Raw genomic sequence first — 26,746 nt, forward strand, 5'->3', positions numbered from 1 at the left:
AATCAATGCCTGGGTGTCAATGTTCTCATCCAGGGTTTTTTGGGGTTTTTTTGTGGTAATCAGGAACAAAGATCATGGATGAGTGCCGGACCCTGATGTCTCTTACACTTGTCATCAGGGAAGGAAAGTAACAGGAAAGGAGTACATTGGAAAACTGTTCTCTACAGCAGCAGCAGCTATTGAAGACATCCTGTTAAAGCAAGTAGGAGGCAGCTCCTCCAATGTGTTTCCCAGGCTGCAGTAACAGTTCTGCAGTAACAGTTCTGGTGTCTTTCTAACAGTGCAGAGAGGACAGAGGCCAACTTGCCAAGGAGCTGTCAAGAGGGACTCCAGAAAGGGTAAAAAGGAGCTTCTGGTGCTCAGGCATCTTGTGCACACTCACTCTTAGCAAAGAGAGCAGAGGTGACAGCGGAACCTCATTCTGTCGTTCCAGAGGTGAGCCAGTTCTGGAAAGCAGTACAGTCCAGTGCATCAGGCTGGGAGTCAGTGTAGCGGTGCTGGCTTTGCCCGTGGTCTGCTTTAATACATTGGGAATATCATTTCACCCTTTTTGGCTGGTTCTGTGAATGGAAAATAAAAGCACTGATCTCCTTTGTAAAAGCATGCTGGTGTCTCTGAATGAGAAGTGCTCCTATAACTTCTTGTGACCTTTATTTTCCCACTTGAGCAAGGCATAAATTGCTGGTGACCAGCAGAGATGGATGCCAATGGGCACACCCCTGTATACCCTGAGGGATTGTCTGCCCGGAGACTGCTTGTGTCCCAAATTATCCATATGATCTGACTATATTGCATGAAAGTGAGGGCAGGAATTTGGCCTGGAAGAAGTAAGGGGGCTCAACAGCACAGCCTGGGGATGTGCACCTCTCCCACGGCCATCAGAATCTATTTTCTGCTTTTTTTTCTTTTTTCTTTTCCTTTTTTAGAGAGAGGAAAGGTGTCCCAGTGGTAACACAGCTGGCCTGGGATGTGGCCACTGACCTGCACTGTGGTGCTTCTCCAGAGTCCTGGGGAAGGTCATTAAGGGCCATTTCAGACCTACATACCTTGGAAATACTTTCTCTTAATTCCCCCATGCTTCTGTTTCTTATCTGAAAGGTGACTTTCAAGAATTTTCTGTCATGCAGGAGTCATGTGCAAGATAAGCAGCCTGAGATAAATGCCAAAGATAAGTTAAGGCTGTTATTTGAAAACCAGCTGAATAGGATTGAAAGTCTTTAGCCTCTAAGGGGGTAAGGAAAAGTCTTGGTCTTCATTACATGACTCTAGGCAACAAGCATGCTATTTTAAGATTTGTGGGCAAGTCTTGTTTTATCTTTTACCTGAACTGAGATTGTCACGGCTGATACTGATACTGCAAATAACTGTTTGGTTTAGCTCTTTCATGGTATGCTATCCATCCAAACTGGTCCTTAAATGACTCCTCTGCTTGCCTGGAGGCCTGCAACTTTTTGTTCGAACAGCTGGACCACGTCCTGAAATCATTATCTCCCTGTGATGCAGCTGGAAACTTTAAGGAAGTGCCTTGGTCAAACTTGGACAGGAGCTTTTTGTTAGAGCCTGGAACTGAGTCCCAGGCTAACATCCCACACACTGAGAGGGATGACTTCTCACCCAAGAATTGCCCAGCATTCTTGGATCTGACTAGGATACATTCAGATGAGTGTCTGACTGAGTGTTATCCTTGTAAGATTGGGTTCAAAATCCTGTGCAACCACAGCCTCTGAGCACATCTGTCAGAGCCACATGGCCACTTTTGGACAGGCAATCTAACGTGATGGCAAGGAAAAAAAGGAAGAGGACAATAAACATATGTGCTGTGGAAATGTTTCATCTTTCAGACACAAAAAGAACATTCACAAAAAAATGTTATGCCCATACTGGAAAACATACAGGGATTGACATGGAAATAACAATGAAATATGCAGGCTATGGGAGCTACACAGTGCAGTACAACAAATGTCAACCACCTAAAGCTTTCTGACTGTGGAGAATATATCTGGTCCCAGGTTTATGGCTTCTGAGGCAATGGACTGTAATAAGATCACAGCAACCTGCTTCCTGGAAAAGTGATCTAGCTACAAATAATACATGCTCATAATTATTCTATAAATATCTCAATCAGTAGTCACTTGTGCTTGTTGTGCAGGCCAGTCATAAAACACCAGAAGAGCATGCACTATGCTCATAAAATTATGTGATAATTTGAAAGTTAATGTGTTCTTTGTTACTGCCCCCTATGTTTATTTCTCACAAATTACAGTAGGGAAGAGGTGGAAAGAAAGAAAAAGACAGGAGAAAAAAAATTTACCTGTGCTTCCATTCCTCATATCCCTGCTTTGGGCTGCTGGGAAGCTCTAGGCAGGAGTCCTGCCAGGTGCCTCTAAAAGCAGCATGCACGAGGGTGAAATCCTGTTCATCTTCCAACCCTTTCCCAGTCACATAAACAAAGCAATAATAAATACACAGAGTAAATATGAAAATACTGGTTCTTATTCTGCTTCTCTGCATAAATTCTTGACCTTGTACAATAGAGTTTAGGCAGTGGTTATGAGTTTTAAAAAATGTGGGCTTTTTATAACTGCTATGGGAGAGCTGCTGTGTGTGGCCCCAAAGGAAAGCATGTGAAGACTAGAAGTCAACTCCAGCCTGAATTCAGATTTTCTGGGGGAATTGACTTCAATTTGTTGGAAAATAGAATTTCCCACACCAAAATGAACATCTTGTATAAATTTTCTTCACTACAATGTTTGCATAGATTGCATATTTTAATCTTTATCACTTCTTTTTTCATCATCTCAGATTTTACAGGTGAATCAGCTGAAATGTCCAAGGATTTGTCTTTGAACTTAGATCCCCAGACATCATTTTGCTTGGTCATGGGATGGTAGTGCACATTCTGGACAGCACAGAAACCTCTCCCTCAATGCTCAAAAAGGGCCAGTAAGATTATTTGGTAGATCAGCCTTATATAAAAATTCAATTTTTCACGTAGATTTTGCCAAAATCAATTTCAGATAATGCTTCTGCATGTGCACCTATGAAATAGAATCATAAAATGGCTTGGGTTGGAAAAAGATCTTAAAGATTTGGTAGTTCCAAACCCCTTTCCATGGGCAGGGACACTTTCCACTAGACCAGGTTCCTCAAAGCCCCATCCAGCCTGGCCTTGAACACTGCCAGGGATGAGCCATTCACCACTTCTCTGGCAGCCTGTTCCTTTGCCACATCACCACCACAGCAAAGAATTTCTTCCTTACCTGTAATCCAAACCCACCCTTTTTAAATTTAAGGTCATTCCCCTCATCCTATCACTGCATACTCTTGTAAGAAGTCCCTCTCCAGCTTTGTCCATGTGTGAAAGAAGCACAAATGTGTGTATCTACAGAAAAAACAAGTGGAAGAAATCATGCTCACCTGGGATCCTGCAGGGCATCACCCAGAAGGGCCCCTCAGGGCTGTTGGTGTTCTTGGGCCATGCCAGCAGATGGAAAACACACTGGTCCTGCAGCAGGAACTCCACAAAGAGCCAGGTGATGGCCACAGACACAGAGCCAAAACAGGTGGTCAGACGGACATCTGCACACAAATGTCCACAGCATGAAAGAAAAGGCAGAGTAGAACTGGTCCCTGTGCACATATTTGGTGCAGGTGGTGATGTGGGGAGGTGGCAGCGCCCTGGGCGTGATGTCCTTGCTCCCAGGGCTCTTCAGCAGCTGGATGATCTCCCTGGTGTGCTTCAAGGAGAGGTCCTGACCACAGGTGTTGATTAGGTAGCACCAGGGCACGGCCAAGGGCAAGCAGGTCTCTCATGCAGTGCAGGTCAGCCCACAGATGGGAGGTGCTGCCCTAGACCACCCTCTTTGCCCAGAAAATGAGGGAGGCGCCAAGAAATCAGCACTGTCTGCTGGAAGGGAAATGGCTCCTTGAATGACATCCACATGAACACAATAGTCATTCTGGAGCATGAACAGCTCCCTGAAGAAAAGCTCTCAAACTCTTTGTGCAAAGTCATGAAGCAGGAAGGGTGCAGGCAGCCTCCTCAGCTGCCAGGGTGCAGGTGATGTGGTGGCTCTGTGTGACATTCTCTGTGCAGCTGGGTTCTCTGAATGGCATTTTCCTTCAGAAGGACACCTTGTCCTCAGAAAGTGCTTTACAGGCTTCTGCTAAAAATCAAGCTTGCTGAGATGTTCAGCCTCCAAAGAGGTTTTTGTGCTTGCAAATTAACAGTGTAGAAAACAAATGGAAATGAAACACTGTGACTCAGAACACCAAAAGGGCAATATCTGTGTGTTTCATTGCTCCTCAGAAAAAGTCTCTCTTGAAACACAACATCAGACACCACCAACAGTGTGTTTTGATGGCTGTGCTTGCTTCTTGCTGGAAGAGTCATGGATCCATCTGATGTAGAGCGTGCAGCTGCTGCCCTTACTTTCAGTATTAATAGTTGCACAGTCATCACTGATGTAGAAACAGTATAAGTGAAGAACAGTTTGCAGATGGAAGCTGCTCCACAGCACCCTGAAGATTAAACAGACATATTGCATAATTATTGTCTTGCCAATGAGCAAGCTGGCACATATTTCAGAGTGTCCCCAAATTCAATGTATGGGTATGTTCTTAACTGCTTCCTCCCCACTCTCCCTGCATGTATCATATAGCTGTTAAAATTTCTGTGCATGTACCCTATGACAGAAAAAACCTCATATTTATCTCATGCCATTCTTTTTATTTTACTTGTAGGATTTTTTTTAACCACTCCAATGTGTCAGCCATCACTGCTTCTGAATTGTGAAAGACTTGTAACATGAAATAAATACTGCTTCAATATGTCTCAATGACAATTACACTACTAGACCAAGCATGTAGGTAAACTATTGTGGCCTTCCTGCTCTTTGTTATTCTGGATAAATACAATTTCCAGAAGGCAATAATCAGAAACCCAGTTCAACACATACCATTTTCCAGCCAAAGAACACAGGATTAAGAAGAACCACTCATCCATCCTCTACCTCTATATTTCTGTCTTCACTATTCTTCATTTCTCATGTAAGGCCACCAACACTCACATATAAGAAGCAAGAGAATTTTTTTGCCCTGGTGTAGAGTTATGTCACAGCCATCAGCTTCTTTCAGCAATATTTTCATTTGCAAATTTGAAATTTGACAAACAGTTTCTACAAAGAGTCATGGATGACTTGTGATGAGCTCCAGGTTTACATCTGTGGGGGTGCTTGAGGGTCCCCAGGATGAGGGAAGAGATGAGAATCTTGACTCCATGTTTCAGAAGGCTGATTTATTATTTTATGATATATATTATATTAAAAGAAAATTATATACTAAAACTATACTAAAGAAAGAGAAAGGACACATCAGAAGGCTAAGAAAGGAATGAATAATAAAATCTTGTGACAGATGCCGACAGTCCGACACAACTGGTTGTTGTTGGCCATTAATTAAAAACAATTCACATGCAACCAATCAAAGCTGCACCTGTTGGTAAACCATCTCCAGACCACATTCCACAGCCATCAGATAGTTATTTTTTTATATTTCATTTCTGAGGCCTCTCAGCTTCTCAAGAGAGAAATCCTAGTGAAAGGATTTTCATAAAATATGTCAGTGACATACATCCATCACAAGGAAATGGGTTAGCAAAGCCTGCTATTTAAACTATTTAAATTAACCGTAGGCTTACTGATGAAAAATTTGTATTTCTAAGAACTGTGAATGCATCTGGTATAACATGTAAAGGCAATGAGAGCTTGACACAGCTCTGACTAAAATGAAATCATTGGTCTCTTTGTTCCAGCTGTGAGTTTGTTCATGAGGATCTCCTGCCATGACACAGCACGTTTGGGGCATGCAAACTTTTCTCAACATCACATTATTTTGCTCCAATGTGAAGCAATGCTGAGGCAAAACCAGTTGATCTGATATTTTGCCACTGAATGTTCTGAGCGGGCAGTGCATCGTGCTACAGAGGGAGAGATGCTGCTGCAGGCCAAGAGTGCAGCTTGATAAAGGTGCACAGATCCTGAGCTGAGACCACTACCTGAGTCTAGCAAAGAAAAGCACAGCTTTCCTCCAGGAGCCAGGGTTTCATTGAGAGGGGTCTCAGATGGGGGCAGAGAGCACAGGTAGCTTTTCTGAAGTACAAAGGCCGAGATCTTTCAAAGCATTTGGATGTCTTGGAAACTGTCTGATCTTTTAAAACTGCAGTAATCTTTTAAAACAGTGTAATCTGCTACACGGGTAGGAAAGCCTCTAGGATCTCAAAATATATACATTATATATATATATATATATATATATATATATATATATATATGAAAGGAGATTCTTAGTTGTTGAAGCCTGCATTACTAGCATGGTCCATATGAAACAAGTAAAGCTACATGCAGAAAATGAGATGAGTCTGCTCTTTGCAGGAGTGCAATGCAAGATTTAATTTTTCCTTGGTGTCTTTTGCTGTTGGTTTGGAGTTTTTTTCCTTGCACAGACATCGCTGCAACACCTTTGCAGAAATCCAGAGTCACTGTGATCCTTTGGTACCAATAGCCTTGGGGGAAAGAAAGCTGCATACTTAGTGCTACTTTTTAATCCCAGTGCCTTGATTCTCTGGCAGTGTTAATATTTAGATACCTGAAAATATACATGCAAATGACAGCTGTGGGAAATCAAGCTGTCAAAACCTTTGGGGTTTTGAGGGATTTTTTTGGGTTTCTTTTTTAGTTCTGCCTTGTGCTGCTCTGTGTGAAATAGGCCCATGCTTGAATTATAGGCAATTATCACCAAACCAAACTAACCCTCCCCAGGAAAAAAAAAAAAAAAAAAAAAAAAAAAAAAAAAAAAAAAAAAAAAAAAAAAAAAAAAAAAAGCCAACACACAAACCAAAAAACCAAACCAAAGCCAGTCAAACGTACAAAAAAATAAATGTATAAGTCACATGAGCCACCTCAATGGAAAAAGTATTTTTCAGGTATTGTTGTTGTTGATTTACAGACTCATCCAAAGTTCAGATGCAAGGAGCAGTCAGATATACATCTGAATCATATTATAGCACCTATTACCACCAAGGTGTGTGGAAACATCATGAGGGTCCTGGCTTCTTCTGTTGTACATTGTATTGGACATCTGCATATTCTGGATACAAGAACAGAGTTATGGACCAAAAAATTAATAAATGATTGAATTTACCATGCAATTTAACAAAAAGGCTGTGTAAAAGGGTTCTGTGCTGGCAGAACTAAAACTGCTGAGATTTGCAGTGCCACTCCTTTCTATTGTTCCCTGGACCTGCACTGAAGCAATTTTCTTTTAGCCTGAGAGGAGTTTTTGGTGTGGCTCCTGTAGTGGAAACATACTCCCCAGTAGGATTGGGGATTGAAATGTCCTCCATGGGGATGAATGGGAGTAGACCTTTCCAGACAATGAGGATATTATCTTAGGAATAGGGTTAGTACTCAGTAAACTGCTCCTGCCCTTAAGAAATATAGGTAATTGGTTTCAGCTAATTTGTTAGCTAATTAAAATGCAAGATGCACAGGTTTTGCACATTGGTTTTGAGTTCCTGTTTGGCCTCAGTCAGTAGCAACAAATGTGATGCATTTCATGTTTATTTGGAGTCACTTGGCATTTTTTATTCTGTTGTGAGGACAAAACCATCTGTAGGATGTTCCTTTTCCTGGCCCTCTCATGCAAAGCTGTCAGTTTGAGCTGGCACCACTGTTAAATTCACAGTGAGCCTGTAGGGAGCAAACAATTTTTCCTCAGCGTGGTTTTTCTGGGAAGTGCACGCAGCCACAGATTGCTGTTCTGTGCCCAAGTAAAGGATCTCTTCATCCCTCACACCTTCTGAACTGAATGAAATCAAACTGCTTTGGTCTTGTGTTGGTTTGGGATGTCCTACAGTGTGCATGGTGTCTCTAAAACTCTCCCCCTGGAGCAGCCCTGCCTGGCAGGGGTCTCCTCTAACACGAGCTTTACTCACATGCCCTGTCTGAGCTGGAAGGCTGGAAGCTGTCATCACAGGGGAAGCGAAAGCAGCACAAAAGCAGTCAAAATTTATTCCTATCATTCCTCTGCCTTCCCTTTTTCCTTGCTATAGCAGTTCCTGCCCTTCCTGCACTTCCCAGGCAGCCATAATCTGACTGCTGAAAGAGAAGAAACTCAAACCTACCTGAAGCAGGAGTTCCCAGGCGGGCGCACTGACACCGGACAGTCACAGCGCAGCAGCACAGGCAGCAGAGGGGAGGAGAGATGGAATGACACATTGAGGCAAGTGCTAGCTCAGCTCACATGGTCCAGCAAAGCCATCGAGTAATCTAATTGCACACAGCCAGCGAGCACATCTCTCTGCACAGACAGCAGGGGCCAGACAATGCATCCATCCCATCCGCCTTTGTCTTGCTGCCGTCTCCAGCTCCAGACACGGAGCCTCCCGCCCTGCAGGAGCTTCCCTGCTTGTCTGCGTTTGCAGCAGACTTTCAGTGCAAAGGTTTTGGGAATGGGTAAGCTGCCTAGCCTCTTAGCAGAGCACATTTTGCAAATCAGAATTACTAGTGCTCCAAAGCAGAGCACTCACAGCTCCCTCCTCCAATTAATTTCCAACAGGGACACGTACTCACCTCTGTGCAAACTACTCCTCATCACCTGCACAGGAGCAACAGCATCCTCTTCCCTGCTCGATCCTCCTGCACAGGGAAAGCAAGACATAATTAAACACCTCCTAATAGAAGACAGGCAGGCTGTGGTGGTGAAGCTGGTTTTAGCTGGTTTTCTTCTGTAAATATGACTAGATTTTATAGCTGACACTGGTGTAGCCAAGGCAGGATAGGGATCTGTTTTCTCCCTGCAGATTAAAATCCGCATTAATGTACAATAAAGTACAATTGTACATGTTCAGCCACCATTTGCCCTGGAGGAGTGTCCAAAGGCAGCTTACAGTGGGTTTTGCAAACGTTTGGGCACTTGCTAGCTTTATGAGCACAAACCCGAGGTGTTCCCCTCGATGGTGTCAGACCCTCAGAGAGGCGTCAGGGCAGGGCAGTGTCCCTGCAGCCTGGGGTCTGCCTGGCCAGGGGTCTGCTCCCAGCTGCAGGTGTGTTAGCAGCCAGAGGAGTGAAGCAGCCCCATTTGCAGGCTGGGAGTCACCTGCTCTGCCGATCAGGCCTCACAGCCCTGTTCCACAGCCCTGGGTGCTGGTCCGGGTGCCTGGCTGTGCCAGAGAGAACAGATACATGGATCAGATCACTGCCATTATTTTTAATGCCTCCACTACACATGTAGCAGTATCACGCTCTTTATTCTGACAATATAACATGAGCAGAGAACTCGTAGGGATCCAGAAAACACCTACTGTCAGGAACGACTGAAAAATATATATGTTTATTATGGCATTAGACAAAATAAAGGGGGGGGGGGGCAGGAAGTCTTCAAATATGTAAAAAAGGTAAACCAGAAGCAAATTCTGGTTCAAACAGGAAGGGAGTAGCTGATTCTCTCTGTTCTCTGTGCATAGGACAAGAGCTAATCATGTTAGATAGCATCAGAAGAGGTGAAGATCAGACATAATGGAAGCTTTGTAGTGATAAACAGTTAAATGTGGATTAGATTGTCTGGAGAGGCTGGAATTTTCCTGATGATGGTTTTCACTGGCAGGTTAGGCGTAGCTTTTTCAGCAGTTTTACGGGTCATACTGGTTCAGACCTGGTAATTTTCTAGGTCTTTTCCAGCTTTCTTTCCTCTGATGGTCTATATTACACTACTGTAACTTAGGTGTAACTGGGCTGGGGATCCTGTTACACTCGGCAAAGGTAACAAGAGGAGTTTGTCATCATTTTGAAATACGCTCATGATCTCTGCTAGATGCGATTAACATTGCAGTTTGGTTAAAATCGGGATACTCCTGGACCATTCATGAAGAAAAAACATTTGTGATATTTGTGATTCATCCTAAGGATAAAGAAAAATCATTTAATAAATGGTAAGTCTAACAGTTTACCTATTGACAGGTATTTCACATCTCTTATATTTTCTCATCTTAACACAAATTAGCTTGATCACTGTTCCATTTTTTTCCCCTCACTGAATTATCAGTATTCTTTTCCAGAGGGCTGTAGTAGGTGTCTGCTGTCCTTAATGTCTTCCTACCTAGGAGAGATTTTTCAGCAGGTTTAGGTAGAACCAAGCCAGGACTTGCCTTGGAAAAGCATTTTTCTCCTCACCATCAGCATCTGTGAGGTGCCACCTGGCTTTTGGGGCTCTGGAACCTCCCAAAGGTCTTTAGGATTGGAAGCAACCCCATCACACTGCACTGCAAGTCTGCTGGGGAGATGATGTTAGACATCCTTGACTGTTGGAGCCTGCCAGGCTCTTTGTGGGTAATGAGAGCCCACTGGCAGAAGTGCAAACCCTGGCTGCCAGGGGAGTTCACCAGTGCTGCACAGCTGCAGTTTTCTTCCCACCAATGGAAAAGTCACCATTTGTAGCCCAAAGATTTTTCTTAAGATTTAGCCTAAGATTTTCAATTTCTGTTGCCTTGTTTTCCCTTTGGAGGCTTTGTTGTGTGCCAAGGTCTCCTCACTGCATAACCAGGAATCTGGGCAAAGCAGCCTGTGCTGCTGAGCCCTCCACCTCACACCAAATTTGCACTGAAAGTTATCACAGTTCTAATGCGAACATAGGGGAGTTTTTCCCCCTGTCTTTGCTATCCACAGATACATGGAAGCCTGTATCACCCTTTTTAGAACGAGTCCTGCTTTAGGCTCTATCAAGTTTTCACATCATCTCCACATCTTTTTCCTGGCTATCTTCTGGAGCTCTTGATGAGCGCACACCCAAAACTGCTCAGCAAAAGCCTCGAACTTCACTCCTGAGTGTTTGAAATTGCCAAGCACCTTCCTGTTTGCTTTTGCTTAGGGTGGAGGCTCTGTTTATGTGTTGGTCCCTAGTTCAACTGCTTACACAAAAACCTTTTACGGCTGTTTTACGGGAAGGGGAGTGGCTGCAATCACCATTCCCCATGGGACTGAAGACAGACCCTGATAGCATTAGTGAGGCTGGGACAACCTTGTCTTCCCATACTGGGTCACTGGAAAGTTGCCAAGACAGTTATAAAGGGGCAAAGAGGCCAGAAAACTGCTGGAAATCTCCTGCCTTGCGCAACATGGCATGCCTCAGCTCCTGCAGCAGCCTTGTCTTGTCTGGTCCTTTCCTGGTAAAGAGCTTCTCCCAGGCCAAGGTTTTCATACTGGATTGCCCAGTTACTCTACACACCTGGCAGCTGGTCTCCTAACATCTGTTTTCAGTCCTGAGACAGGTTATTTCACTGTGCTTTCTGGAGCCTTTCTTTTGCAGCTTGTCTGGATCCTGCTTTGAATTACAATTGTACTCTGCAGTCAAAATTCTGCAAGTGTTTGTTTCTTTTCTTCCAGTTCAGCTCAATTTCTGTTTGGGAACTACTTACAGCTTCTTGGCTGTTGCTCACACTGAAAATGCTCCTTGGCCTGAACCCCAAGCCTTTATTTAGGTTTAGGTTTTGCTATACCATTTTTTATTTGCAAAGAATGTACACTTTTCCCTGTACCTACAGGAATCAGAGGAAAACAGGCACCTTTATCCCTAAGCCCCTGCTTATTCCACCTCTGAGGGCTCTGTTACACATCTGGGTGAGTTCATGGCAGAGAACCATTTTTGGATACATGGCAGTTACGTCCTTCTCAGAAGATCCTGGCCTACAAATGGTTGTAGGCTGGGAAGGGCGTCAGGAAAAGTGCCACATTTGCTTGCACATCTCCTTTGCTCTTCCAAAGCACCTGCTGGGGACACAATACTGGTCTGGGATGTTATGACTCTCCTGAGTTCCTTCTCCATCTCAGGGATGCACAAATGATTGCTTTTCTCACTCTCAGACCCTTTTCAGGCACACACACACACAGCTCAGCTGCAAACACTGCCCTGCTCCAGGCACTGATTGTCAGTAGCTTCTGAGATTTCTCCAGGTCAGGTCTTGCTCAGAACATTACATGAGCTCAGTGTCTTGGATGGTGGCTTCTGTTGTGACTAAACAGTGTGGGAGTCGGAGTTGCTCCTGGTGGTCAGCCTGAACAGACCTCAGAGAGAGACATTGCCCCCCTCAGCAGGCTCTGAGGTTTCTTTCACACCCACATTGCTGTGTCCAGCATGAGCCATCGTGTCCTCTAATCAATACAGCAGTTCTGGAGTAACTTGGCATCTCAGACAGAAAGCAGTGGTGGATTTATGTGCCCGTATCCATACAGTACTGTATTCATACAGTGCCATATTAAAAATTTCAGCTGGGCCATCTCATAGTGGAAGTAAGACTTTTTCCAGGGGCATTAGCTATGAGATCTCCAGAGTTATAGCCACATTAATCATGAATTCCCCAAGAAACTGCCCTACCCCATTAAATACACTGGCATATTTTTTAATAAGGTCACCTGCCTTGTGTCAGCTGAGATGGAACAATTCCCACTTTCATTACCAGTTTGATCAATTTAATATCCAACCTGCTCAGGGACTAAGCTCTGGTGATGCTTCTGTGTGTACAGAATGAAATTTGTGGTGTTTTACATCCTATTTGATTGAGTCTTAAAGCACATCATGTCTGTTGATGCCCCCCTGCCTTACCTTTCTCTTGCAAAGGTGGGTTCTTACTTTCTTTTCCTCCAGCCAGTCCTACTGCTGCCACTCCAACATGGATAACTACACGGCCATCTGGGGAGCTAGCTGAAGCTTCTGCTTGTTCTCAGTTTCTTCTGGGACCTGACTGCTTTCATGGGAACACCAGGAGTGTGGTCCTCTTCCTGCTGGCTGCCTGGTCTGGAGTATCACATAGTCCACCCTGGCTTCAGTTGCACAGACACCTGGGGGTTTTATCAGCTCTCTGTGGCAAATCTGTTGCAGGCCACTACAGCGTCCCCAGGCAGTCTGCCCCTGGTGTTCACCAGCCAGCACCTTCTGATCTGTGGTGATAAGCTCTGCTGTGGCAGCAGGACCTGCCTTGTGATGTGGGGCCAGCAGTTGCATTGGGACTTGCAGAGTAACCTCTGTGCTGTCCCTTTTACCCAGATTTTGCAAAAAGTAAATGGTCCTTTGACTCCTCTTATGCCACTACTCGCCATAGAATTATATATTCAAAGAATAGGTTGGAAAAGCCCTCCAAGTTCATTGAGTCCAATCTTTGACCAAACACCACCACGCCAACTAAACCATAGCCCTAAGTGCCACATCCAGTCAGCTCTTGAACACTTTAGAGATGATGACTCCACCACTTCCCTGGGCAGCCTATTCCAATGCTTTGCCACCTCTTCAGGTGAAAAATTAATTCTTCCTGATGTTCACCCTGAACCTACCCTATCTAAGTTAAGCTAATTTCCGCTTGAGGTGTCACTTGTTAACTGGGAGAAGAGGTCAACCTCCACCTGACTGCAGCCTCCTTTCAGGTAGTTGTAAAGAGTGATAGAGTCACCCCAGGTATTCCTTTTCCCCAGGCTAAGTATCCCCCAGCTGCTCCTCATGTGGCTCTCTAATCTCCACTGCCCTTGTCTGGACAAGCTCCAGCCCCTCAGTGTCTCCCTTGTGGTGAAGGGCCCACAACTGAATGCAGGATTCCAGGTGTGGCCTCACCAGTGCTGAGTCCTGCAGGACAATCACTGCCCTGCTGCTGCTGGCCACACTGTACCTGATACAGGCCAGGATGTCACTGGCCTTCCTGGCCACCTGGGCACACACTGGCTCATGCTCAGGCACTGTTGATCTGCATCCCCAGGTCCTTTTCCCGTGGGCAGCTTTCCAGCCTCTTCTGTTCCCCATCCTGTGACGTTGCAGGGGCTGTGGCCAAAGTGCGAGACCTGGCACCTGATTATGCTGAACTTCATTTCATTGGCCTTGACCCTTCAGTCCAGCCTGTCCAGATCTTCTGCAAAGCCTTCCTGCCTTTCAGCAGATCAACACTGCTGCTGCACTAAGTGTCATCCATGAATTTACTGAGGGTACACTCAACCCCCTCATCCAGGTCGTGGATAAAGCTATTAAACAGAACTGTCCCCAGTACTGAGCTGGGGGAGACCCTGACAGTGACAGGCCATCAAGGGGATGTGGCACCATCCACCACCACAGTGGGTGACCATCCAGATAGATTTTAACCCAGCACAGAGTGCTCTAAGCAAGCTGCAGGCTGCCAGCTTGTCCAGAATTGTGCCATAGAAGTCCAGGTAGATAACATCCACATCCTTTCCCTCATCCACCAGGCAAATCACCTGGTCATGAAAGGAGATCAGGCTGGTCCAGCTGGACCTGCCTTTCATAAACCCTGGCTAGCTAGGCCTGATTCCCTCCCTGATTGTCCTGTCTGTACCATGTGATTGAACCCAAGATGTTCTGTTCCATAACCTTTCCCAGCACCAAGGACAGGCTGACAGGCCTGTATTTCCTCTGGTCCTCCTTCCAACCCTTCTTGGGGATGGGCTCTTTATTGACTAACCTCCAGTGATCCTGTACCTCCCCAGTTTGCCAGGACTGATGATAAATGTTATAATTTAAACCCAAGCAGTTGGTTTTCAGTTTTCTACCATTCAAATAGTAGTGAAAAATGGCTGTCAATGTTTCCTTTGGGTTGGGCTTTGGTCCTTTGCCAGCCTTCTGATTCAGAGAATTTCTCTCTGGGCAGCAAGAAATGGCACCTGGCTGTGCACTGAAGAGTGGATGGGTGATAGATGTGCTCCAAAGACTAGATCAATATAAATACTGCAAGTCTTCTTGGGAAAAGAATGATCCCATATTTTCACAGATAATTTTTACCAGTAGTCTTCTGTGTCTGTTACATAAAGCTTGAGGTTTTAGGGCGCAACCTGGCTAGCAACATCTCAGAGAAAAGAAAAAGAAATATGGCTAGATGAGTGCATTACAGTGACCATTTATAATCCACTCGGTTCTGCAATCCATAGGGGAGTACTAAAGCAGACTTCTGACTGTTAAACCACTGTGAATATACACCGGGTGGGCGGGGAACCAAACCAAATCAACAAACTAACAAAAAAAAAAAAAAAAACAAAACAAAAAAAAAAAAACACAAAACAAAGAAAAAATCAGAAAACTTCAAATAAAAGCAGGATCCACTGGCAGGCTTTCTCTGAAAGAGGCCAGGTACCTTTCAGTCAGTGCCTGCGGTAAATGCTCGCCGCCTTTTCCGCGACATCCCGGCTACAGCCGGCTGGCAATAATTGACTGACCCGTTCCATCCAGCCATCAGGGCGCTGCCCGAGTGCGGGCCAGCCTGCCAAGCCCCATCCCCGCCTGACAGAGCGCTTAAAGCGCAGAAGGTCCCCGCTCCCATCCGCAAGCTGAGCTGTCGTTTGTGGCCGGTGCCGCTGGATGGCAATGCTGGATAAAGGATCGCAGCCCGCAGCGGGGAGAGGAGGAGGAGGAGGAGGAGGAGAGCTCGCAGCGCAGGCAGACGGACGGGGTATGGACAAGGCACTGCCGTGGAAAGCCCCTGGGAGTGTCCCGCTGGGACGTCAGATCCTTGGCTGTAATTTCAACCTGAAAGGAGATGCTCGAACCACGGCGTGTGATTTCTGAGGCGCCCCGCACTTGGAGGGCTCGAATCACGGACAACTAGTGTCTGGTGACGAGTTTTTAAGCTTCGGAAGGAGTGATTGGAGTCATGCATTGGCGCGGCTTACTAGGAATTGCCCAAGGTTTATACTTAAAAACTCTACTTACACTTTGTAAAAAAAAAAAAGACTTTGCAAGCGCGGCGTGGCTGGGCTCAATGACTATTCAGTGAACTCATTTGAATGTGCATAGACAGGGCTTGCTTGAACTGCTGCATCAAAGAGAAATGCTGAAATGAGTCATTTGTGAATCATGGCTTATTTTCTGTTGTTAGCTCATCTGGAATCCCATGGTGATCAAACAGCCTTTTACAATGTGTTAATACATCGCTACTCCATGTGTTTAGCAACAGCTCTGTTCCAATAAACTGTAGGTAGTCACCCATTACAAAGGGGTAGTTTTTTCCTGCCGCGTGTAAACCGGCCGGGACCAAGTCGGAGATGAAAACATCAGCAAAATTCCGTGCTGTTCCAAACACGGCTGTCCACGCTGCTTCCATTCCAAGATCATCCATGCCTTCTGTCTCCTTGCTTGCAGGGCACAGTCCAGCCAGGAGACATTGCCTGTCAGGATTAGCGCTCCCGCCCACCCAGAGGCTGCAAGCAAACCACTTTCCGGGCACAGGAATGAAAGGGAGGCAGGAAAAAAAAAATCATCCTCGGCAGCAGTTTAAGGTAAGGCGCCCTGTTTTCCAGATTTGTGACTGTTCCCATCCTATGCCTACAGCTGACTGGAGAGATTGGAGCAGACTCTAAGCAGTTTCAGGCCTTGGTCGGAGTAAATTTGGAGGGAACAGCGATCCCTCCCTCTTTCTTTCTTTTTCTTTTCCTGTAACAAACTGAACCAATCCAGCAGGTCGGCAGAAAGTTGTCAAGAGTCTGAGGAAGAGGGTGTGAATCCCTTAAGGCTGCTATTGTCATTGAACTCTCCGTGGTGTGAAACCACAGCCTGAGGTGCTGAGATCCTACCAAGAGCAACTGAGGCTGAGGAACCAATTCCCTTTTGCCAGCTTTTTTATTGGAGTGAGCTGCTGGAGATGGAAACATCTTCAACCAGTACAGCAAGCTTCACCACAACCCGTCTGTCAGAGCCCTAAGCCCTGTCTGCCTGTGAGTTACTTAGCCATAAGGGCCCAAATACTCTCTGCCATCATACCTAGGTTTCTTCTGTCACACATAATTGTAGCTCAAAGGTCCTGAATAATTGCATTGCTATTGGGGCAGGTCCAGCCCCCAATAATAATCTTAATAACGTTACTCTTAATCAGCCACATGAATCCCTTTCAATCCCCAGTGCAGGCTCAGTCATGCTGCAATACAGCGGAGGAGGCCAGTCACTGTGGGGCTAATTTAGTTTAAAATGCAGCCAGCCCATTTATGGGACAATTTTTTGTTCGTGCTCTAAATTCTTATGCACAATCAACAGCCTGTAAACCTGGCCAAAGGAACACATTAGGTGCTGCCCATTAGTGCAGGCATTTGGGGCTTACAGCCCTTAGGAGCAGCGTTTGTGCTCTGCTCCCTCACAAGTGGGATATCTCTCCTATTTAGTCAATGGGCCGTGTCGTAGGGGAAAAGCACAGAAACTCTTTTCCTGCACTGCAAATAAATTTCCTCTGATCCCAGGATGAGTTTGACCTCACACTCACCCAGCAGCTTTTGTGACCAACACTGCCCGCCTTGCAAAATAAAGGAGCACCACTTTTTCTCTGTGAGGGGAGAGCAGAAAATTGAGGTAAGCAAAGGAGTATCACCCTACTGGTTGTGCTGCCAGGAGCAGGATTCCCAGGAACATGGGGAAAGGCTTTTACTCTTGGGAAGGCTCCACATAAGCTCTAGACTGTTAGCAAAGCTCAGGTTCCTTAGTGGGTCTAAAAGAAGATTAAATAGCAGCTTGTTCTTAGGTTTTGAAATGCAGCCCACAGCATGCAAGACCACATAAGACACACCAATATCCAGCAGGGGAAGAGGCAGCAAGGCAGATGACCTAAGTCCTAACACAGGACAAGTCCCCTGAATTAAGCAATGCCTTAATTGTTTTCTTCGGGGTTATTTTTAGGCTGGCTACCTGAATTCAGCAGAGTGCCTCACCAAAAATTTTAGTGGGACAACTTGATACTGCATGAAGGAAGGGTAGAAACAAAAAAAGAAACGAGGGAGTGAAGCAGGTGGGAGAAATCTTTTGGGATAATTTCCCCTGGTGTGGTTGCCTTAGGGAGCAGATTTACCTCTGACAAGGAAGGCTACAGTGGAAGAGCTGGTGAAAGGAGTAATAAGCTCTCCAGGTGGGAAATGAAGGCAGGGTAACCACCCACCCATAAATACAGCCAGGGTAGGCCTACATCTGCATTGCCTACAGCTGGGGCCATCTGTCTGAAGGCAGGCACGGTGTCAGGAAAGGAGGGCCTTTTCCAGGTTAGCCAGGTTGAGTGTGAAGCAGGTGATGCTGACTCTGGGGCAAGTGATAGCCTGCCTGTGTTTGCATGCCATATTTTTTCCAGTGACACTTTGCAGAGTGTGTGTTTTTATGTTTTCTAAATAGCCCCAAATAAATGCCACACCCCTCAGACATGCCCATCTCTTTCTTGTTTTGAAATAAAGACTGACAGCTGGAAGGCAGGAAAGGGGACAAAGACTTATGAGACTCATTTCTGCAGAACCCATTTGTACCAGGACCTCCAACAGAGTAAATCTTGCCAGAACTCAGGCTGGCTGGATTTCCTTCCTCTATGTCCAGCTGCCTGCCACATCCCTGTTACCCTTAGGCCATTCACTTCATTCCTCTGTGTCACAGTTATTTTGAAGATATGGAATGAGTAAATAATGGTAACTACCTCACAGGAAAAAATGTTTATGATATTTACAATTCATCTTGGGATTTTCCTAAATTTTGGTGTCAAATTTCCTCTACCTCTGCCTTCACCTTTGCACAAAAATTGGTTGTAGTGCAACCCTGATGCAGAGATGTAGACAAGCATTTTGCATGTGTTGCCCATCTAGTTTGTAAATCTGACACTTTGATAGCTTAAGATACATCTTATACTTTTTTCTTTCAACCTGTGGTCTTTAAGGCTCTTTCCAGTCTGGACCTCAGACATACTGGGAGATAAAGGGATGTAGAAAAGTGAATAATAAATGTCCTGACTCCAGGAAGTGGTGTTCTAAGGATATTAGTCACTTTGGATAAAGTTGCCAAAGAAGGCAATTCCAACAATCTCCAGTATCTAAAGGAGGAGAGGTTAGGAGTGGAAATGGCACAGCTCAAATAGAGTCAGACCACTGGGTAACATTGGCAGAGCTGTCCTGGTTTTGAGTGCAGTGTTTCTGCTGCTGGGTTAAAGGGAGAAAACCTTGGGGTTGTTCTTTAGCTGAATTTCCCGAAAAGAAGACACACAGGGGCGCCAAAGTCTTAGGAAAAGAAAGCCAAGCTTTTGCCTTTTTCCTTTTTATCGCTTCTGTCTGTCAGGCTCCTCAGCCGGTGCAGCGGGAGGGCTTCGCTCCCGCCCAGCGTTAAGGGAGCAGCTCATCATCCCAAGGCTGGTTGCACTTGCAGGCGCTCCGGGGCTCCGCAATCGCTGACCCTTGCGCGGGGTAAACAGGCTGCCGGCTGCTGATAACTCTGTGCCTCTCGCAGGCTGTCCTGGGGAGAGGTGGGATGTGCCCCGGTGTGTGTGTGTGGGTCTGATTCCCGTGGGAGGCTGGAGCATCTCTTCGTCCTTCTGGCAGGCGCTTGCAAGCGTGGCCTCAGATTTGCTCTGGACTAGGCTCCCAGATGGATTTGGGAAACTGCCATTGTAGCAGTATAGGAATGCCACACTTCGAAGAATAAAAAGTTTGTTTGTCCAGGGTCCGAGTGTTTGTGTTCCTGCGTGTGAAGACGACGGTCTGAACCTCTGTCTGGTCAGTTTGTCCCCATGAGCTGAGCCTGGTGTGCTGGTGCCTGCAGCTGCTGGAATGGACACCAAGGTGAAAATCCCGGACAGCTGTAATGTGGGTGCTCGTCAGCCATAAGCTCCAACCCCGCCCTCGCTTCCCTTTGCCAGAGGGAGGAGGCTGGTGCAAGAGCTGTTTCATCAGCCCTGGCTGCAATGGCATTGTCCATGTAGCGGGTTGGTGTTCCTCCAGTGGCCATGTGGAACGATTACACCAGATCATCCACTGCACAGCCTGCTCTTTCACTCACCTCCACAAGTTTTACTCCATAGTTCTCAGACAGGCAGGACATTTTGTATGAAACACCACATAAACCCATATGAGCCAAGCAAACTATAACCATAGCATAAGCTGCCATGGGAAAAAAAAAAAAAAAAAAAAAAAAAAAAAGCCATGTTGTTCAGTGGTTTTGTTTTGTCTTGCTCTCCATTGAGTGATATATCTTAGTGACAAGCAGCTGTAGCCACACAGAAATTCTTTTAATACCATAAAGTGTCGTGGGGTGTAGACATGTCCTAGGACAATGGCTAGAGCTAATGTTAAAGGCTAAATGTATTGCAGCTGCATACAAGCTGGGCTAGATTAAGCTCTGGAAGTTCCTTGTTAAAAAAAAAAAAATCATTTAAGAGATTTTTTTGTGCAGAATAATTTTGCTTTGGATGTCAGAGCCTCCAACAGTCATTTTCCAGTAATATGTCTTATTGTAGTTATTTGACACTTTAAAATATATGCCATGCAGACAGCGGTTCCAATGTTAGCATAGAAATATCAAAGTAGATTTTATTAAAACTCTGCAGTGGGAAATACCAGGCTTTGTTTTCCAAACATGTCTTATTAGGGTGTTTCATTCAATGCACTGAAAATGAAATTCCACTTCCATTATATCATGTCATGCCAGGATGGATGCAACACCAAAGTGTTATTGGAAAAGCTGAGAGTTTCAAACATGAATGCTCAAGCTTAGCCACCAAAGAGTAGCAGAGTAGCTGATTTCCAGCCAACAGACTGGAAATGGCCTGCTTTATGGAGTTTGCAGTTGCCTGCTCCTCCACATAGCTTTCCTGGCTATGGGACATGTTCTGGTGGTTAGTTCCGTCCCTCTTCTTGGTTTCCTTTCCTTCCCTTGATCTCGAGCAAACCAGCTGCAAGACCTTGGGGAAATTCCTTATCTTCCCCTTGCATCAGTTTACTTATCTGTAAAGCAGATAAACTAACAGCACTGCACTTCTCGAGGGTTTGCTGAAGCTTATTACACAGCAGTGAGTGCTGTAAGAGGGAAGTCATTACAAAAATGACAGTGCTAATATGACATGGAGGTAACACGAAGGAGCCCCACTCTGCTCCATGCAAGTCAGGGGAGCTCTGTTATTTGCTTTAGCAGAAGCAGGGATTTGGCCTATGCTTAAATGACTTGCACTTGTTTTTCTTCTTGAATGCTAATTTAGAGTTAAGAGATAGCATTACAAGAAAAGCTCATTCCTGCCTATGTGTAAATATTTAGCAGCTGAATAGGCATAATTTAGCAGGGCACAGTTTCTGCTTCTCCACAGTTTTCAAGGATGTCATTCTAAGCTGCTACAGATCAGAAGATACACTGAAATTACCAGATCAAAATCCTTCCCATATAAGTGTACACATACAGAATTTATTTTACCGGGCAATTAAATGTGTAAGATAAATATCCCTGGGGGAGGAGGGCTGTTTGAGGTTTTGTAGCATATCTTATTATGGGCTCAGTTTCGAAATCTTAATCCAAGCAAAACTCCCCATGTGGAGACTTAATGCTGGAGTGTAACTGTGTTCTGTACTCGGGATATGTGCAGTTGCATCAGTGGATTTTAGGGCAAGGGGGTAGCAAAGGCAGTGAAGCTTTGGCTAGAGAAAAGCAGCCCTTCCTGGAACATTTATAATTAGCAATAACCCTTTCATCAAACACGACGTGTTGAAGGACCTTAGGCAGCATATCCTTTTCTGGATTTCATCTGACAGTGTTATTGATCAAAAATTGAAAATAAGTGTAATTTAGAACTTATTTGTAATTATTTAGGGGTGGCATGATCAGTAAAACTGCAGTCTACTGCAGCTATGAGGTTGTTGGCAAAATAGTTGCCTGTGTTTCAAATGCAAAAGCTTTTTGAAGGACACGTGAGCAGCCAGAATTGCCCAGAAAATACTCCAATTTTATATCCAAGCTGCAAATGCAATTTTTTTTTTTTCTTAAAACTGGGTGGGTTTTGTCTGTTTAGAAAATGAAATGTACAACAGAAGAAAGCACCCAAGTTTGGAGTGAACAAATAATATCTTGACCTGCATCTGGTGGATAGAATTATTTTTCTGAAGACAAAAGTGCTCAGTATCTCTAACACGAATTTATTGTGCTTTGCAAGGGGAAAAAAATAGCCCCAACAAACCAAACCTCATCACATTTGTGCGTGAGACCATACAACTACTCCCTGGGGAATCCAAAAAAGACGAAGCTCGGGGTTTTACCCCACCGACGCTTTACTCATAGAGATAATCTTTTCAGGAGCTCGTTTTCTAGACCTGGCAATGACAGTAGCCAGCCCCTAAGGGCCTAGGTTGAGAAAGGTGTCTGGTGAAGCAGAATGCGCCGGTCACCTTTCCCTACGAGGTCCAGAGCATGGGAATTTGCACCATGCGGTTGCTCATGCAAACACCGGCCAGTCGTCGGTAGCTGGATTGCATTGGCACCGCAGTGTGTGCTCAGAATTAACTCCTGATCACTTGCCGGTTTTGCTTGTTTAGTTGGTTTAGTGTAGTTGGTTTAGCAAATAAATATTAAAGGAGCAGGTGAGATCCACGTGCTCCTTGGAAAAAACTTCACTTCCCCCTCCCCCCCTTCAAAAAAAAAAAAAGTTTTCAGTTCGGTTCCAAAAAATTGCCCTCAAACACCTCTCCCACACCGTCACTTGGAATTGAAAAAAAGTTGCTATTTGTATGCATTTTTAAGTATTTATTTGCTGATTTCCAAACTGATCAGCCTCCTGGCAACGCCCTGGGGGTTCACACACCGGGCCGGGGGCAGAGCGGGTCTCGGAAGGGGTGTGGGGTGTGAGGGGGGATGGCAGAGACGCGCCGAGAGGTCCCACAGTGCCGTGGCTCGGGGACACAGCATGCTCATCCTTCTCCTCCTGCCCCTCTGCAGGGGCTGCGCAGGGGCCACGGCTCCGCGTCCTGTCCAGGCGGGACGTCCCGCATCCCCTTCCGAGCGCATCCCAGAGCAAAGCCGCGACGGGGGCAGCCAGAGGAGGGAGGGCAGGGAAAGGCACTCGGTTTCCTGAGGTCCCGGGAGCAGCTGAAGCGACCTGTTGCACTCGGCGAGCTCCTCGAAGCGGGCTTGGAAAAAACCCAAACTCTGCTAGACTGAATAGCTGGGAAACAGCACAGTGGACAAGGCGGTCACGTACGGATTTCTTCTCTTATCCTTTCTTTTCTCTCCTTTGCAACATCCCAAGCCGCTCATCGGAAGGGCTCTCCCGGATCCACTGGCCGCAGGGTTGAGACTGCTCTGCTCGGGGACCCGTCTCCCCCACAGCAGGGCGTAAAAACAGGACACAAACCCCAAATCAACAGAGGAAAAACCTCTCCGCTAACATCCGAGACACAGCACCTCCCCTTCTCCGGCACCGGCCTCCCGAAAGTAATTGAATCGCGTCGGACTGCAAAGTGCGAGTGAAAAAGGGCGGGGAGTATTTGTATTTCTTTTTCCTCTCCCTTTTTGTCTTTGTTTTGTACTGTTTGCGGTGTTTGGGGTGTTTCTATGTCCTGACGGGTTTTGCCTCTTTCTTTCTGCCCCTCTCTTGCTGTAAGGAGAGCCCGGGAAGACACGGAGGACAGGGAGGCAGCCCTCATCCCGGGAGCAGCGGCCACGGCGAGGTGCACCCACACCAACCTGAATCTCTCCTTTCTCCTCCGAAAACACCGGCTCCGGGAGCTCAGCCTGGGCAGAGGACGGGGCGGGCGATGCTCCTCCCGACCCCGCCGGGGAGCGAGCCCAGCCCGCAGCCGCGCATCCTCCGCGGGGCGTCTGTCTGTCTGTCTGTCCGTGTCCCGCACGGCGCGGAGCGGAGCCGAGCGCCGCCTCTGCCGGCCCTGGGGCCGCCCGAGCTGCAAGTGGCCCCACGGGCGCAGGCCGGCCACTGCCAAAAATTACTTTAGAGAAAGAAAGAAAACAAAACAAAACAAAACAAAAAAAAAAGTTATTTATGTGTCAGTGAGCCGACGGAAATCAGCCGCGTTGAGCTTCTCCCCAGCCGGGCGGCGCTGGGGCAGGGAGAACTGGAAAGCACCAGTGAGAAGAAAAAATAACCAAGCCTAAACTCCCCGCAGAGAATCAGAAGCCGGATTAATCTAAATGTTCTTGCGGCTCGCCTTGCGGGCCGGCAGGGTGGGGACACTCAGGGGTGAGCTCGGTAACTCAGACCGGCTGGGGAACCCCGACGCCGGGAGGGTGAATGACCCCCAGGACCATCTCTTCCTTACTTTCACGTTGGGAAGAGGTCCGTGGCTATGGGGTTTATAGCCATGAGGAAGCTGCCGGTGGAGGGAAAGGGAAGCGGGCAGGGCTTTGCCCCGTGTGCCGTCCGCGCTGTGACACACGGGGAGGGACCCGGCGCGTCCATCGGAAACAATTCCGGGCGCGCAGAGCTCCGCGATGACTCCCTCGGAGCCACCTGCCAGAGCCACCGCCGAGCTGTGAAGCAGACGGTGTGACACAGAGGAGCGGGGACGTGTCTGAGCGCTAGAAGACACTTTTGTCTGAGGAGAGGAGGTGCCTCAGCTCCAGCTTCCCTTTGCACAGGGAGGAGGCAGGCGGCAGGGCGAGACACAGCTGGCACCTCAGGGATGGCAGCGGCTCAGGGCGCGGAGATTCCTGTCCCCTGCACGGGCCGGGTGTGCCCTCTAGGCTGCCAGGGAAAGGCGTCCTCTCAACGCCCGGGCCAGGGAAGTAGAATTCACCCCCGAAGTGCGGTCACCAAGCGCCCCGGGGAGGGGAAAAGGAGAGCCCCACAACACCGGGCTCTGCTGCGCGCCCAGCCCATGCCCTCTTCCCCTAGGCTAAAGAAAAGAGCAGGGCTGAGCCCGGTGCGAGTCAGGGCTGCCCACAGCCCCGAGAGCCTGGCTCACGCCCCGCCGGCCGTGCTCGGGCCGCCTCGCTGGCAAGCGCCGCGGGGCAGAGCCGGGCTGCGGGTCCGGAGCCCGGAGATTTAACCCCGTGTGGGGAGCGCTGGAGTTCGGCACAAGGGAGAGATCCTACCGGGAGAAGCGTGGCACCCAAGTTTACTGGGAACGTTTCGCAGAAGGCCAACTTTAAATCGAATTAATTCCCCACCCCTCTCGGCAAAGTAGCAATAAAAGCTGACATTTTAAATAATCGTTACGGGGCCAAAATTGCCGCCCCCTGGAGAGGACTCGAGGAGGCAGGGCCAGCAGCAAGCGGGGAAAGGAGAGGCGACAGGATTCAGTGGCCTCGAAATCTCTGCTCATCTTTCCCATTCCTTTCCCGTTTTGCACGGGGCCGTGTTTGCTCAGCGTCGTCCCCGAGCAGGAGTCTCCTCAGGACCGAGGGGGGTGGGAAAGGGGCAGGGCTGTGTAATTAAATTCCGGTGCCCGGTTAATTGGTGTAATTTGACGCTAACTGTACACGGCGGGCCGGCGCTGGGAGCGGCGGTGCGAAGCGCGCCCCGCACGGCCCATTGAGCGCGCCCGCCCCGCCCCGCCGAGGGTGCCCGGTGCCCGGTCCCCGCCGGGCCCGGCGCTCTGGGGCCGTGCGTGAGAAGCGAAGCCCCGCAGGAGCCGACGATCCGCCTGCCCACGGCCCCGGTGTTCCCCCGGGATCCAATGGCTGCGGGTGCCAGCTCTTGCTTCTCTCTTCCCACCTGCCTGGAGACGGGGCAGGAACTCCCTTCTGTAGGGTCCTTGTATCCAAGCCCTCATGGTGGGGCGAGGGGGTGTGATCCCCTTCCTGCTGCTGGAGACAGCCCAGGACCCAGCCCAGCCTCACTGGTGGGTGACAACGCACCCCGACCTCCAGGAAGCCTCAAACTGTCCCATACCTGGAACACGATGCCCCATTCACCTGTCTCTGAAATGTGAAAGGGCTCGCTGTGCAACTGCGAAGTGGAAGTTGTTTGCATCCCTCCCCCAAATCCTGTAGTTGGAGTATGCTCGTCCCCACGCCCCCAGTGCCCTGCCCCTAGACATGAGGCAGAGTCCGTGCTGCCTCCCTTTCTCGGGGTGTGAAATCAGGGCTGCGCGACACACTGGCCAGCTTCCAGGGCACTTCGGCACTTGAATCCCCGAGGGGGAAAAAAAAAAACAAAACAACAAAACGTGGGCGGGGACAAGGGGTACGGACACGGAGAGGCCCAAAGGCCACGGGCTGTTGCAGGCCAGCTTCCCCAGGGGGACGCAGCGTCCCTCGGCACACGCCGCTCCCGCGCAGCCCGGCGGGACAGCCCCCGGCCGGCCTGGTGCGCCCGCTGCTGCTGCCCGCCCCCTTCTGGCCCCCGCGCCGCGGGCTGGAAAGGCTGTCTGCACTGGGGGGGTGTCTTTGTTTGGCCCTGAACTCCCCAGGCGATTTGCAGTGCTTCCGTCACCCATCTGGGCTAGTTCAGCCATCCCGGTACTTTGCCTTTCTGGGCTACTGATGTTGTTGTTATTATTATTATTATTATTACTATTATTATTACTAGTACTACTAGGTCCATGTATTCCTTGACAGCTTGCCCCCGCGATAACCTTCCAGGCCCCCCCGGGGTAAGGTGAAGCCTGGGGGTCTCGCCAGCCCCAGCCCAAGGCGGACAGCGCTGCCCCCTGCCCGCGGCTGGAAGCCCCGGGCGCTCACCCGGCCAGGGCAGCGCCGGGACGCGACGCCGTGGCCAAGCGGGCAGGGGTCCGGCGGCTGCAGGAGCCCCCGGGGGCGGCGGGGCCGGTGTCCCGGGAGCGGCGGGGCCGGGCGGGCGCGGTGGGAGCGGGGGGCAGCGCGCAGGCAGCGCGGAGGCAGCGCGCAGGCGCGGGCAGGGAGCACCCAGCTCTTTATGGCCAGGTGAGAGAGTCCCGGCTCAGGTAAGGGGAGGATTTACCCACAGGCGTCCCGGGCGAGTGGCTTGCCCTCGCAGTCCATGACCGGCAGGGACCTGGGGACTCGG

General features: G+C 48.1%; 1 protein-coding gene across 1 annotated transcript; it reads right to left on the bottom strand.

The window, feature by feature from the left end:
* Window positions 1–416: 416 nt before the first annotated feature.
* Window positions 417–26,721, bottom strand: GCNT2 (glucosaminyl (N-acetyl) transferase 2 (I blood group)). The gene is given in 12 exon segments (XM_058022147.1): window positions 417–514; window positions 3,418–3,572; window positions 3,574–3,794; window positions 3,796–3,895; window positions 3,897–3,928; window positions 3,930–3,985; window positions 3,988–4,020; window positions 4,023–4,170; window positions 4,172–4,256; window positions 23,488–23,702; window positions 24,078–24,288; window positions 26,681–26,721. Coding segments are annotated over 12 exon segments (1,395 nt in total).
* Window positions 26,722–26,746: the final 25 nt, after the last annotated feature.

Source organism: Melospiza georgiana, chromosome 1, assembly GCF_028018845.1.
Source record: "Melospiza georgiana isolate bMelGeo1 chromosome 1, bMelGeo1.pri, whole genome shotgun sequence".
Classification (NCBI taxonomy): domain Eukaryota; kingdom Metazoa; phylum Chordata; class Aves; order Passeriformes; family Passerellidae; genus Melospiza; species Melospiza georgiana.